A 14,670-nucleotide genomic window follows, 5' to 3' on the forward strand; every position below is an offset into this window, starting at 1 on the left:
ATATTGGTGCAATTTATCTTGGCAGCTGGATACTGTTTTAGTGGATTTTGTATACATGATAAAGCACATGAATATACTCAAGCCACATATAAGTATCGGTATGCGTTATTTGTAGAGAGAGAGAGAGAGAGAGAGAGAGAGAGAGAGAGAGAGAGAGAAAGAGAGAAAGAGAGAGAGTTTTAAGTAAATAGCAAGTTCTATCCGTGCCAATGAGTACCAAACTTTTCCTTTTCACCATTTTTATATGACATATATTTCTGCTGGGAGGATTTTCTAATCCCTGATTTTACCAACTTATTATTTAGTATCATCCAGAGTGGCAAACTTTACGCGCTTTCCCTTCACCGTTCCGTATACTGAACCATTGAAAACCCGTGCCGATGTCACACCTTCTGTATCCATTCGCCGCTTAATGAGTTCACTATCTTGTCTTTGACCGCAAAATCAGAGGCCCCATGTCACAGCAGGCGTGGTACAATATAGATCCCCCCCCTGGCCCTTCACCGGCGATGGTGACGTCTCCATATAAGTGAAAAATTCTCGATCGATCGATCGATCGAGAGAGAATATAGATTTTATTCTGAAACTTTTGGGTTGGGGATATACATCAAAGTCAGATTATGACAGACTAATGAATAATATTTCCCTATAATGTCAATAACTGTATATCATATTGGTATAGTTAATAAATCCTAAATTACATGTAATCTATACATACGGTTGCTGGTTCCCAAAATATGCTCTGAACAGGTGGCCCTATCTCACTTTGATTTTCTCTCATTTGGGCTAATTCCGCACCACCTAAACCCCATTAGAGTACCGTGCGAGGGGATTTAGACACTGCATAATCAAGAACCCTGTCTGCCCTTCTTAAAAACTCACCTTTCATCCATCCACCTTCCCTCTCAGCTACAGACTTTTTGCTGGACCATGCATGTTTTCATTTTAATTTCTTCAGCAACTGACCACGTGTTTTAGTTTCGTATTTGCACTCATATACATGCTAAGAATCATGGTCACACCTACACTTTGCATATCAACCTTGGCTACTCCTAAAAATATTTTACAGATATAGGGTATTTCCATTTTTAAAGAAAGTTGATCTGGCCTATAGTGCGAATCCTTAGAATCATGGGTGAACGATAGACCGCCACAATATATCGTTCGTCAACATCAACACTCCCTTCTCTTGTAACATTGGACACTCTATTACATGTGCTATATAAAGTATACAGTAATCGTTCCATGTTCATTTCTAGTGCAGTGTAAATCAGACGGTTCATTAAATTTCATCCGATTGAACGTTCCCATAATTTTTCACAGTCATATTCCAAAACATATGCTGAGTTCTAGATTTTATTATTTAAGGAAATCACGTTTTGCAGATTTATAGAACACTGTGTGTAGGCCTACCACCTCTGAAATGATCCAGGAAATGTTTAAGAAATAAAGAGCGCAGATTTTGCCGGATAACATCAGAGGTCGAGTATTGTTGTTTTGAAATACAATGTATAAAATTAATTTAAACAAAATTTCGAGGTTATCCAGTATCATTCATTACGGGGAAGAATTTTATTTCTATTCTACCAAGACTCAGAAATATCGCTATAAAGCTACTAATTAGGTCAATTCGTGACAGCATGATCGACAGCTTCCGAAACAAAATACATGTTTTCTGTTGACGAAAAAGAGATTGTAGGGTCTACTGATTTGGAAGATATTTCATATATTTATATGTAGTAGGATTATATCAAAGTGATGTATTTATCTGATCTGCTCTGAATACACAGTCCAACAAACTACACACACGTGGAAGGGGGTCAGCTTGTCTGCGCATCTGCAATGTTTATTTCCACGTGTATTGATCTCGGGACGCAGACGATTGCTTTTTTGTTGATAAATGTCAAACATCCTTCAGTCATTTATAAATTTGTTTGTAGCATACATTGATTAATTTTTATGACGGAGAAATAAAATTATCAGTTATCGGTTTAATTGTTGTATTAGCGAAACACGAAGTGTAAAAACAGAAGGTATTATCACGGAAAAGCAATAAAATAGGTCCGTTGGTTTTATAGCATTGCACAGCATCTCATCAAGTCGAAGACATGAAAATCGATATTGTCTCAATAAGTATTTCATTTTAAATTTCTATATTTATTTTTCCTGTGGAAGTTTAATCTGCATCATCATTTTGGTAATCTATTGATTGATCGGTATATATTGGAGAATAATGGGCACGGCATTTCTTTCATCTCTACAATAACCGGGGTAGATTGTAAAGTGATCACTACATCTCAAGTGCAAATATAAACAAAATTTAATATAAATCAACATTATTTCCGCCTTCAGAATGCTCCTATCAAATTAAATGAAGAGGGGTAACTCGTTTTGCAACTGATATTTCCAGGAAATAAAAATCCTCGATTTTTTCAACACATTTTTATACAAAATATAAATAGTGCATGTAGTTGAGGGTAACATTGAAAATTTCCACCCCTCGAAAAACCATTGTCAACCGAGGCGTAGCCGAGGTTGACAATGGTTTTCTCGGGGTGAAAATTTTCAATGTTACCCTCAACTACATGCAATATTTGTTTTATTACATTGAATGTTATATAAACAGCAAAGCAAAATGACTTACGTCTGTTTACATTTGATCAATCACTGTCACGCAATATTTGGTATATTGATAAGGGTATTCATGTTTCTAACAATCTACGGCGAACCGTACGCGCATAAATTTGACGCATATGATAATTTTTTACAATATCACCCGTTGTCAAGTAATGTTACCCTTTGTTAGATACTATCACCCTGGAGGGCGTGCTTTCTGTTTTCAGAGGGTTGCAATATGTTTTTTGCAAATGCTTCTCGACCAATCAGATTCGAGTATTTTACATGAAAGTATAATAAAATATATTACTTTCTGCTGATGAGAAAATTGAACTGTGCTAAGTATATGATTCCAAGTGCGAACGTTTGCCCTTTAATTATTCCCAAAGGAATTTATGAAGATTGGAGTTTAAAAAATACATGGGAAGAATTATCTCGATGTCTGTACACCCATGTACCCGAGATCATCATATTATATATATATCCTTGATTTGGGTGATATCATCATATCCAGAAACGTTTCCACGACAGACCAAAATTGGTTCAGAAACAGAAGAAAATGGGGGAAATTTAAAATTCCGTACCTGAACTACAAATCATCGTCTACCAGTAGAGATTGGGAGATGGCAAAGAATACCACTTTGTGAAATAATGCTGACGAGTTTCATTACATTTTAGAATGTAAAGCATTTATTGATTTAAGAAAAGATTATCACTCCCAAAGAACTGATGTCAACTCGAAAAGAAAAAATGTTGGAAAAAACTTTTATTTTGGTGATGTCTGTCCCCCTCGATCCTCAGATTTATATTTACTTTTAGTTATGTCTCTTTTTTATATATTTTACCTCTAACTAGTTTTATTTATTAATGTATATATGTTGCCATTGTATCTCATGTACCAATAATGATTTGAGAGAATAAACTGAACTGAACTGAAGGGATGTAAGAAATAATTAGAGTGTAAACGACAACAAATGAATTAATTAAATTAACCAAATAATTGTGCAGATCATCATTCACGGCTCTAATCAACTGGGTTCATTATATCATTTAATCAACTGGGTTCATTATATCATTTAATTAACTAGAGCGCGCATAAATTCATTTCATGTATGTTGTCAGAATGAATGAATTATTGCATACAAAAACTTAACAGACAGTACTACACGCGAAGTAAATCATGATACATGCATCTTCAATTTAGGAATATCATTATTTATCCAATAGGCTTCTTCTTTTTTATCATTAGTGAACGAAACTGTACATATATTCCACATACATTTTTTTATCATTGGTAAACGATTTCTCTCTCTAAAGATAAAGTTTTTTATTTACAATATATGTACACTACCGAATGATTCATCATTAATGGTTAAGATGAACCATCATAATAAATTGTTTCATTAGCAAACACAGATGCATTCGTTTATACAACATTTATCATTGATAAATTTTATACCATTAGTGGTTCCTACAAGTATTTAAGGGCCATGCAGCATGCTTATATTTAGAGTTCAAAGGTTCATCCCCCCCCCCCCCCCCCCCTTGGGACATGTCCACCGCACACAGACACCAGTAGCGGCAACTTTCTTCATATCTGACTTTGACTAAAATGATAATTCTATAAAGGTAGGTGTACTCGCAAACTTTTATCTGTAAATCTGATCGTGAGCTACTGGAATCAGATATTCTTTAACGTTACGAAGGAATAACTTTCCAAATTTTGTATCTGTTGCAATCATTTAGGAAATGAGCTTTGTATATTTAACTAGCTGTAAAGAAAATGTTCATGTTAGGATAGGAATGGGATGCGAAACCGTTTCACTAAACCATTTAATTCATGATGACGTCCTCAGAGTTATTTTGTGATAATTGTGATATTTCATCTCCAAACTGAATTGCCCGTTCCGTGGTATGTTCGTTAACCCCGCCCCACCCCCACCCCCACCCCAGAGTACATAACAGAGATCGTTACACTTAGCAAGATTTTACCACTTCTCGTCAGGCCAAACTATTTTTACTTTTAAATCTAAAGTTACTGATGGGCAAATCAGAAATATGGAGGGGATGACAAATATCCCGGACTTATCGACGAAGCTTAATTTCAAATTGGTTTTAATATCCCAGCAATCAATGCAGAGTGGAATGATATATTAAGTATTACATGTATTAGAGTAAATATGTTTATTTTTAAATTAACTGCCACCGTTTCTACATAGAATGTTCGGTTGAATAATAAACAAGTGAAGATCAATCTATCAAATCCTTTTAAGATACAAAGTTAAGAAAAGGGCAAACACAGATCCCTGGACATACCAAAGGTGGAATCATGTGCCTAGGAATAAGCATCAATAACCTACACCTATTTATAAATCTTAATACTAGAGTATAAAAAAAATTACAGCTTAGTATCTAATATTGGTCACTTACCAAGCAGACGACCGAGGAGGTCCGCTGGGGCTGAACTGATCGGGTACAGGTGATAGTACGCAGGAAGATATTCTTTGCTATAACAAGGCAAGTCGTCAGTTTCCAGTGAGTCCAGTAACGAACAAAATGGCCTAAGTCATTGTTAGTATGACGTAACAGCCTTCCTCCGCTTCCATCCCGAAATACATTAGACATAATCCTCCCCTGTAATGCTTTTTGTTAAATGACCTGTTGGTATCTGCATGTGGGTTGAGAGCTGATGACGTCATCCTCAGACAACGGGATATTCCACATCTGGGCTGGGCGAAATTCGTCTTCATTTGACTCATAGAAAACAAGAACAGGCTAGTTACAGTATGCTGTATGCTACAGATGACATTGTAGATCATACATATCTGATATGTTTGTACAAAGACAGCAGATCTCTAACATTCTGTGTGGATTATATTGAGTGTACAAAGACAGCAGATCACTAACATTCTGTGTGGATTATATTGAGTGTACAAAGACAGCAGATCTCTAACATTCTGTGTGGATTATATTGAGGAGTGTACAAAGACAGCAGATCTCTAACATTCTGTGTGGATTATATTGAGGAGTGTACAAAGTCTCTTGGATTTCTCTTATGTATTAAGTTAACCATTCAGATATAACTTTGTTGCGACGATCTTCCTAGGATGAGCAGATTTTACGTCATTGATAATACTTCAATGCATTCAACAGGACGCTCTCTTCTGCCGGAAAAATAAATTTATATTCTAAATTATTGAATTTTCTGTTGGAATTTGTTCATTTCTACATATAGGACACTAATCACTTGACTGCTGAAACTGTCTTTCTTGGCGTGTGCTACCATCATGAAAAACGTACTTTTCATTTCCTTTGAACAAAATTTAAAGTCTTATATTTTCGGAATTCAATTACAAACTAAGGGAAACGTTTGAAATCATTAAAGGAAGACTACTAGCACTTGGTTGATTCCCGGGGTACTCCTTATGACATTAATTTGTTAGACCAACCAGTGTGTTGACTGGAAACTCGCTGATCACGCGGAGTCTTAACTTCCTGTACACTGTAGACAGACGACCTTGACAGTGTACCCTAAAAACTTACAATTTTGTATATATGCATACAAAAATAACGAGATGATTAATGTCATTTTTGAAAACGAAAGAACTTCAATTCAAAAATAAATTTCCTTTGATAGTACATTTAATATCTTGAAATACAAATGTATGATATGCACTGAAATAAAATATTCGTCGTATTTAGTACCCATTGTATAGGATTCAAGGAAAACACAAACGAAACTATTTACTCTAAATAGAGATTGTCTCTGTCTATAAAACTGAATTAAAGATTTTCAAACTTTGACAAGGTTAGAAATATTCTATAAATATAAGATCCTGTAATGATGATACGGAACAGTGTATGTCGCAACGAGTGAATTGTAGGGTTGTATTATTTGTAGAATGAAAATATTAACAAATGTCTAACATCGGTTGATTGATTTTTATAAACAAAAGGCACCACTGTATTATGTGTTGTACCCATTAAAGATTTCTATAAGTCACTAATACCAATACATTATCATGATTTCTATAAGTCACTAATACCAATATATTATCATGATTTCTATAAGTCACTAATACCAATACATTATCATGATTTCTATAAGTCACTAATACCAATACATTATCATAATTTCTATAAGTCACTAATATTAATACATTATCATGATTTCTATAAGTCACTAATATTAATACATTATCATGATTTCTATAAGTCACTAATATTAATACATTATCATGATTTCTATAAGTCACTAATATTAATACATTATCATGATTTCTATAAGTCACTAATACCAATACATTATCATGATTTCTATAAGTCACTAATATTAATACATTATCATGATTTCTATAAGTCACTAATATTAATACATTATCATGATTTCTATAAGTCACTAATACCAATACATTATCATGATTTCTATAAGTCACTAATACCAATACATTATCATGATTTCTATAAGTCACTAATATTAATACATTATCATGATTTCTATAAGTCACTAATACCAATACATTATCATGATTTCTATAAGTCACTAATACCAATACATTATCATGATTTCTATAAGTCACTAATATTAATACATTATCATGATTTCTATAAGTCACTAATATTAATACATTATCATGATTTCTATAAGTCACTAATACCAATACATTATCATGATTTCTATAAGTCACTAATACCAATATATTATCATGATTTCTATAAGTCACTAATACCAATACATTATCATGATTTCTATAAGTCACTAATATTAATACATTATCATGATTTCTATAAGTCACTAATACCAATACATTATCATGATTTCTATAAGTCACTAATACCAATATATTATCATGATTTCTATAAGTCACTAATACCAATACATTATCATGATTTCTATAAGTCACTAATACCAATACATTATCATGATTTCTATAAGTCACTAATATTAATACATTATCATGATTTTACAAAAAGTGCAGGGAAATTATTGCAAAGTTTGGTTTGTAATCATACACTGTATGTCAGAATAACTAAAGTCTTCACATACAATGGACATTAAAATAAAATGAAGGTGACCTTACGGGGTACTTCCATTCTTACGCCTTATCACAATGAAATGAGAATTGTTATTTTTGTATAAGATTCTATTATATTGCTAAGCACTTTATACTTATCGTGGTCATTTTTACTGCTTTAGGTAGACATCCGTACTGCTATACTGATATATCGTGTGTGTACATTTATATACTGCTATACTGATATCTCATGTGTGTACATTTGTATACTGATATCTCGTTTGTGTTTGTGTGTGTGCATTTATATACTGCTATACTGATATCTCGTGTGTGTGTGTGTGTGTGTGTGTGTGTGTGTGTGTGTGTGTGTGTGTGTGTACATTTATATATTGTTCCATACCAAAACCGTGTTTCATACCAATTGTTAGGCCGTTCTTGGCACACTGATTTTGACTACGGATAACTCTGTGTACCTGATCAAGATATAGGGCTCACGCCGATTGTGACCGGTTGACAGGGGATGCTTATTCCTCCTGGGCACCTGATGCCAACTCTGGTATATCCAGGGGTCTGTGTTTCCCAACTCTATATTTTGTATTGCTTATAGGAGTAAGTTGAGTTGTCGTTAAAGGGGCAATAGCTGTGAAAGTGATGGTTCTCAAAATATCTCAGTGACATAGGAATAATTATTTTAAATGGGCTAATAAAACAATTATTCTGTACAAATAGAAGAGAAACCTAACCGCTTTTAGTGTAAAGTATATGAGGAAGAATTACTGTATTGCAAGACAATAATTATTCAATCATCAAAATTACACATTCATGTGTCTGTTTTGAGGTTAAAAAATGTTTGAAATAATTAAATATTGGTGTTATTACTGAAATATATAGAGAGCAATTTTCATTGAATTCAATTTTTGGGAACAAAATGACAGCTAACAATAAGATGTGTTCGGCTTCCTGCTGTTTATTGCATCAGAGCACACCAAATACAATTTGAATTTGTGAAAATAATGATTTGCACCTATTAGAAGTTTGCCTCCACTAAAAGATTTAACGAGATAAAGAAAAGTTCTGTATCAGTAAATATTTGTTACATGAACTGCAGTGCAATGCAACCTGCATTGATAAAGCTGATATCCATATGCTTGTATGCTGATTTCCACGAAATCTTATTGTGCATTCTCAAGCAATCAAATAAAGATTATTCATTTTATAGAGGGGAGGATATTCTTTATGATAGAAGGTAAATTTATGGATTTTATTACAAAATGATACATACGGGATATTGATTCTCACTAAAATATGTAAACTTATTCATTTTAAAGAATATAGCAGATTGCCTTTTAAAACTATTGTATCAATTTCAGTGAAATATACTTCAAATGTCTTAAAGTATCCTAAGGGAAGTCAACAGCAATAATGCATTATAGTTTCAACTGTACCTACAGATGTAGTACATGCACTGACTAAGTCAATGATGGTATTATACATTGTAATCACTATGCATCTTACATGTATTTAGTGTTACAACAATAAGAAATAAAGCTCCATGTATTTTCTTCAAAATGGAAAGAATAAAGAACTATAATGATGATGGTTACATAACAATGTGATTTGATGTTGATTTGCAGATGTCTGGTTTAAGGCAAATTCGTACGATTTCTGAAAAAGTCACTATAAAACATCAAAACCATTTGGTTGCTAGCGATACAGCATTGGCCGCCTGCAGCAGCACCAGTGTAAATGTTACAGGTGGCGCTGGTGCACGGACAGCAGCAGCGGTATCTAGTGAGGGCAATATAGCGGCCTTGGAAACTACATCCACAACAGTTAGGACCGGAACCAGTGTTACAGTCCCCGATGATCCACGTGCACACTTAATGTTCTACCTGAGTTGTCTTTCGACAGTACTCGGGGAATTTGAAGATACTGTATCAGAAGTTCTGGACCCTAAATATCACTCTGCCATACACTTGTTCACCGACTACATGAATTACAAGAGCCTTAGCACAGAGCTCAGTGACCAACTGCTACTTCTGTGTGATATTCTCAAGCCGGGGTTGTTCATCAACAAATGTTTCTTCAAGGATCCGAAGATGTGCGAAGACTCTGTAAACGATTTCTACAAAATTGAAGAAGTTGAAAAGTTTGTGGCTGTAAATAACCATATCGTGGTGAGAGGAGAGAACAGAGCAGTTCAGAAAATCATGTTTTTTCAACCAGAATTTCTAGTGAGATACTACGTGACACCAATAAAGAAACTTCATTACAGGCTGTTCCAAATTCAGAGAGGGCAACACTTGCTCAAGTATGTTCATTAGTAGATGTAGAATAAATCGAATTTATCAACAATTGTAATTGATAAAATATCCGTAATTATCTTATACTTTATCTATGTCTTTTAGACCTAGCCTGTCGCAATTATCTATACCTTACATATGTATCTGTGTCTTTCAGACCGAGCCTGTCGTATTTATCTATACTTTATCTGTATCTTTCAGACTTAGCCTGTCGTAATGATCTATAACTTATCTGTATCTTTCAGACCTAGCCTGTCGTAATGATCTATAACTTATCTGTGTCTTTCAGACCGAGCCTGTCGTATTTACCTATACCTTACATATGTATCCATGTCTTTCAGACCGAGCCTGTCGTATTTATCTATACTTTATCTGTGTCTTTCAGACCTAGCCTGTCGTAATTATCCATACCTTACATATGTATCTGTGTCTTTCAGACCGAGCCTGTCGTATTTATCTATACTTTATCTGTGTCTTTCAGACCTAGCCTGTCGTAATTATCCATACCTTACATATGTATCTATGTCTTTCAGACCGAGCCTGTCGTATTTATCGATACTTTATCTGTGTCTTTCAGACCTAGCCTGTCGTAATTATCCATACCTTACATATGTATCTATGTCTTTCAGACCTAGCCTATCGTATTTATCTATACTTTATCTGTGTCTTTCAGACCTAGCCTGTCGTAATTATCCATACCTTACAGATGTATCTATGTCTTTCAGACCTGGCCTGTCCGAGATGTACAACATTCACTTGATTCTGTCAATGGTGTTTCCTCTGTGGGTGATTGTATGGATCATAATGGTAATACATCACGATATTATCAAGAACAATAATCATGTATCGTGTCTTTTGTACCCACGTTCGTGATTTACACATGTGACATGTATTTCATAACATATCTAGTAATGAATACATTCGAGAGATGATCCAACAGATGCCAGACTAACACCACTGTGAAAATCACTTAAATCTACTTATATAGATGGTACACTAATAATTTAATGTATACATGGTACACTAATAATTTAATGTATACATGGTACATTAATAATTTAACATATACACGGTACACTAATAATTTAACACACAAATTGTACATTAATAATTTAACATATACATGGTACACTAATAATTTAACATATACATTGTATACTAATAATTTAACATATACATGGTACACTAATAATTTAACATATACATTATAGACTAATAATTTAACATATACATTGTACATTAATAATTTAACATATACAAATGTACATGATACACTAATAATTTAATGTATACATGGTAGACTACTAATTTAACATATACATGGTACACTATTAATTTAACATATTTACATTTGCAACTGTTTTCTCCTACATAACACTATTACGAGCAAACGTATTTATCCCTGCATAAATCCATTACGGGGTCAACAGGGCTGTGCGTATGAACATTTGTTAAAAGTAGGTAACAGGTACTACTTTTACTAAGGCAATACACATCTAGCAATCGCTCTCACTTACTACAGAAATATATCAATATATGAAATCAACATCACAAAATGTATTTACGGTTTTATTTATATTCCAAGCAGTGGACGTTCTTCCATAATTGATAAAAGCATTTCTGTAAACAATATTTTACTATTGTATGTCTAAAATTTCATCTGCTACAACTTCACCCTGGTCATCGGTGATGCGTAATTGTACCTACTGCTAGACATTAGGCTTTAGCAAAAAGGTCATTCACAGGATGTATGGCCGATAAGTCGTCAAAGTGCATGAAGACCTACACACCACACTACACTGCTTCCGTGCCACAGCAGCCATAGGGCCATATCGGGACATCGAAGCGAGGCGTCGTTAAAAACTTATTACAGAAATTTATCGAGTCAAAAGAAGCGTTCAGTGAGCTCATGTTTGTCAACAATTACATATAAAAATCCAAACCGTCCCTTACCTTCGTGCAGTTCCACATTCTCTGCGATGTTCAGTTCTTTCCGGAGATTCATCTCAGCTGTGTCCTCTGTCCTATCTATAAATGGTTTGCCTACACCTGACGACTGCCCCCCCCCCCCCCCCCCCCCCCTGTTCTTCATGTTCCTCCATCTCAGTCTTCTGTTAACTCCGTAATATCCACAGAATATCTTTCAAAGTCGGTCTTTAACGTCTTTCACTTTTCAAAAATGAAAGCGCATCACAACTGTAAGTGTAACATTGCGCACCCCTGTTTAAATTATAATTCCCCCACCCCCTAAAATTAGACATATGGAAGAATTTCCCATTATATACTCCCGAGTTAATGTATCAGTATATGTTGATATACTTGCTTTCTAGAGTCTTAATAATTAAGACAGTTCTTCATTTTATGGAACTTTGTTTTGTGTTGTCGTCATTTTGAACATCTATGACACTTCGTTGTGGACGTCAGCAATTTGAAATGTATGGAAACGTGTTGTTAACACAATTCAGCAATGTTACCGACCAAAAAATGTAAATATAAGTAATAAGGTATCATTTTGAAATATTTATCGGGATATAAATACAAATTGGTACATGATCAAATTTTGTTAAATTTTGTTAAATGATCACGTGACCAACCCGTATTTATATCCCGATAAATATTTCAAAATGATACCTTATTTCTTAAATATACATGGTACACTAATAATTTAACATATGCATGGAACATTAATAATTTAACATATACATGTAGATGGTACACTAATAATTTAACATATACATGGTACACTAATAATTTAACATATGCATGGTACACTAATAGTTTAACATACACATGGTACATTAATAATTTGATCTATACATGGTACACTAATTATTTAATATATACGCGGTACATTAATAATTTAACATATACATGGTACACTAATAATTTAACATATACATGGTACACTAATAATTTAACACACACATTGTACACTAATAATTTAACATATACATTGTACACTAATAATTTAACATATACATTGTACACTAATAATTTAATATATACATGCTACACTAATAATTTAACATATACATTGTACACTGATAATTTAACATATACATGGTACAATAATAATTTAACACACACACATTGTACATTAATAATTTAACATATACATGGTACAATAATAATTTAACATATACACGGTACACTAATAATTTAACATATACATGGTACACTAATAATTTAACGTATACATTGTACACTAATAATTTAACATATACATAGTACATTAATAATTTAACATATATATGCTACACTAATAATTTAACATATACATGATATACTAATAATTTAACATATACATTCTACACTAATAATTTCACATATACATAGTACATTAATGATTTAACATATACATGCTACACTAATAATTTAACATATACATAGTACATTAATAATTTAACATATACACGGTACACTAATGATTTAACATATACATGGTACACTAATAATTTAACATATACATTATAGACTAATAATTTAACATATACATTGTACACTAATAATTTAACATATACATTGTACACTACTGATTTAACATATACATGCTACACTAATAATTTAACATATACATAGTACATTAATAATTTAACATATACACGGTACACTAATGATTTAACATATACATTGTACACTAATAATTTAACATATACATGCTACACTAATAATTTAACATATACATAGTACATTAATAATTTAACATATACACGGTACACTAATGATTTAACATATACATTGTACACTAATAATTTAACATATACATGCTACACTAATAATTTGACATATACATTGTACATTAATAATTTAACATATACATTGTAGACTAATAATTTAATGTATACATGGTACACTAAAAATCTAATGTATACATTGTACACTAATAATCTAATATATACATGACACACTGATAAGTTTACTGAGTTAGCGCGTTTCATACTGTACAGGAGTTATCATCTCTCTCTTTCTTTGGTGAAGAAGTGAAAATAACGAACAGGACTAGTGAGCAATCTCACAAATCCTTCATAATAAAGAATACTCAATTGGAAGTAAGGAAATACGGACCCCTGGAGGTGGGATCTATTGGTATCTCTCCTAAGAGCGTTTGAAAAGCGAATCAAATACATTCAGGTCAATTCGTGTTATACATCGTTCATAGCATACACGCTTTGCATTGGTTATTGCAGTACTTTCAATCATAGAATAATATATACTGAAAAGAATATGTATTTAGTGTTCTGAATTGAATTTATTATAGTGTTATCAGGATGAAGATCCGGAATCGGTGCTAGACGAAGAAGCGAGAATAGAGAAGTTTTAAATTGGTACTGGATATATAATCTCAAAATGACACATATACTCTCATTCTACATAATTTCTTTTTGTTGTTGCTTGTTGATTGAATTAGCCCAGATACAAGAAGTATCACTATCATTAAATGGATTTCATGCATTTTATATATATGCTTAATATAAACCTTTGTATGAATACTTAATGAAAGCAGTTAGTATCATAATGATGATTTGTGTTTGGAGTGCCAGCGCTGTGTGGAACTTGATATTTAGATCATCACTCATACAGAATAAATTGTCAATGTCCAACTTGTTACGTCTAATTTATTACAAACATGTTGGAATTTACTATGTTGCAAGGTTAAGGAAATACATAATTTCATAAATAATGTAGTAATGAAAGAAGGCAACAACAACAGGAAGTGAACATTGAAAATATTTGTT

General features: G+C 32.9%; 1 protein-coding gene across 1 annotated transcript; it reads left to right on the forward strand.

Moving 5' to 3' along the window:
• The first annotated feature begins 8,826 nt into the window (after nt 1-8,826).
• LOC125675986 (uncharacterized) lies at nt 8,827-14,532 on the forward strand. The gene is made up of 4 exons (XM_048913853.2): nt 8,827-8,877; nt 9,266-9,942; nt 10,660-10,741; nt 14,193-14,532. The coding sequence occupies exons 2-4, from the start codon at nt 9,266-9,268 to the stop codon at nt 14,253-14,255; spliced, it is 822 nt and encodes a 273-aa protein (XP_048769810.2). The 5' UTR covers nt 8,827-8,877; the 3' UTR covers nt 14,256-14,532.
• The last annotated feature ends 138 nt before the right edge of the window (nt 14,533-14,670 follow it).

This window comes from Ostrea edulis, chromosome 3 (genome assembly GCF_947568905.1).
Source record: "Ostrea edulis chromosome 3, xbOstEdul1.1, whole genome shotgun sequence".
Lineage (NCBI taxonomy): Eukaryota > Metazoa > Mollusca > Bivalvia > Ostreida > Ostreidae > Ostrea > Ostrea edulis.

What these genes read in the sequence shown, in the direction of transcription:
- LOC125675986 (XM_048913853.2), top strand. Translation starts at nt 9,266, where the DNA reads ATGTCTGGTTTAAGGCAAATTCGTACGATTTCTGAAAAAGTCACTATA. An exon ending in AGAGGGCAACACTTGCTCAA is followed by an intron (nt 9,943 to 10,659) that starts GTATGTTCATTA and finishes TATGTCTTTCAG; the next exon opens with ACCTGGCCTGTCCGAGATGT. An exon ending in TGATTGTATGGATCATAATG is followed by an intron (nt 10,742 to 14,192) that starts GTAATACATCAC and finishes AATTTATTATAG; the next exon opens with TGTTATCAGGATGAAGATCC.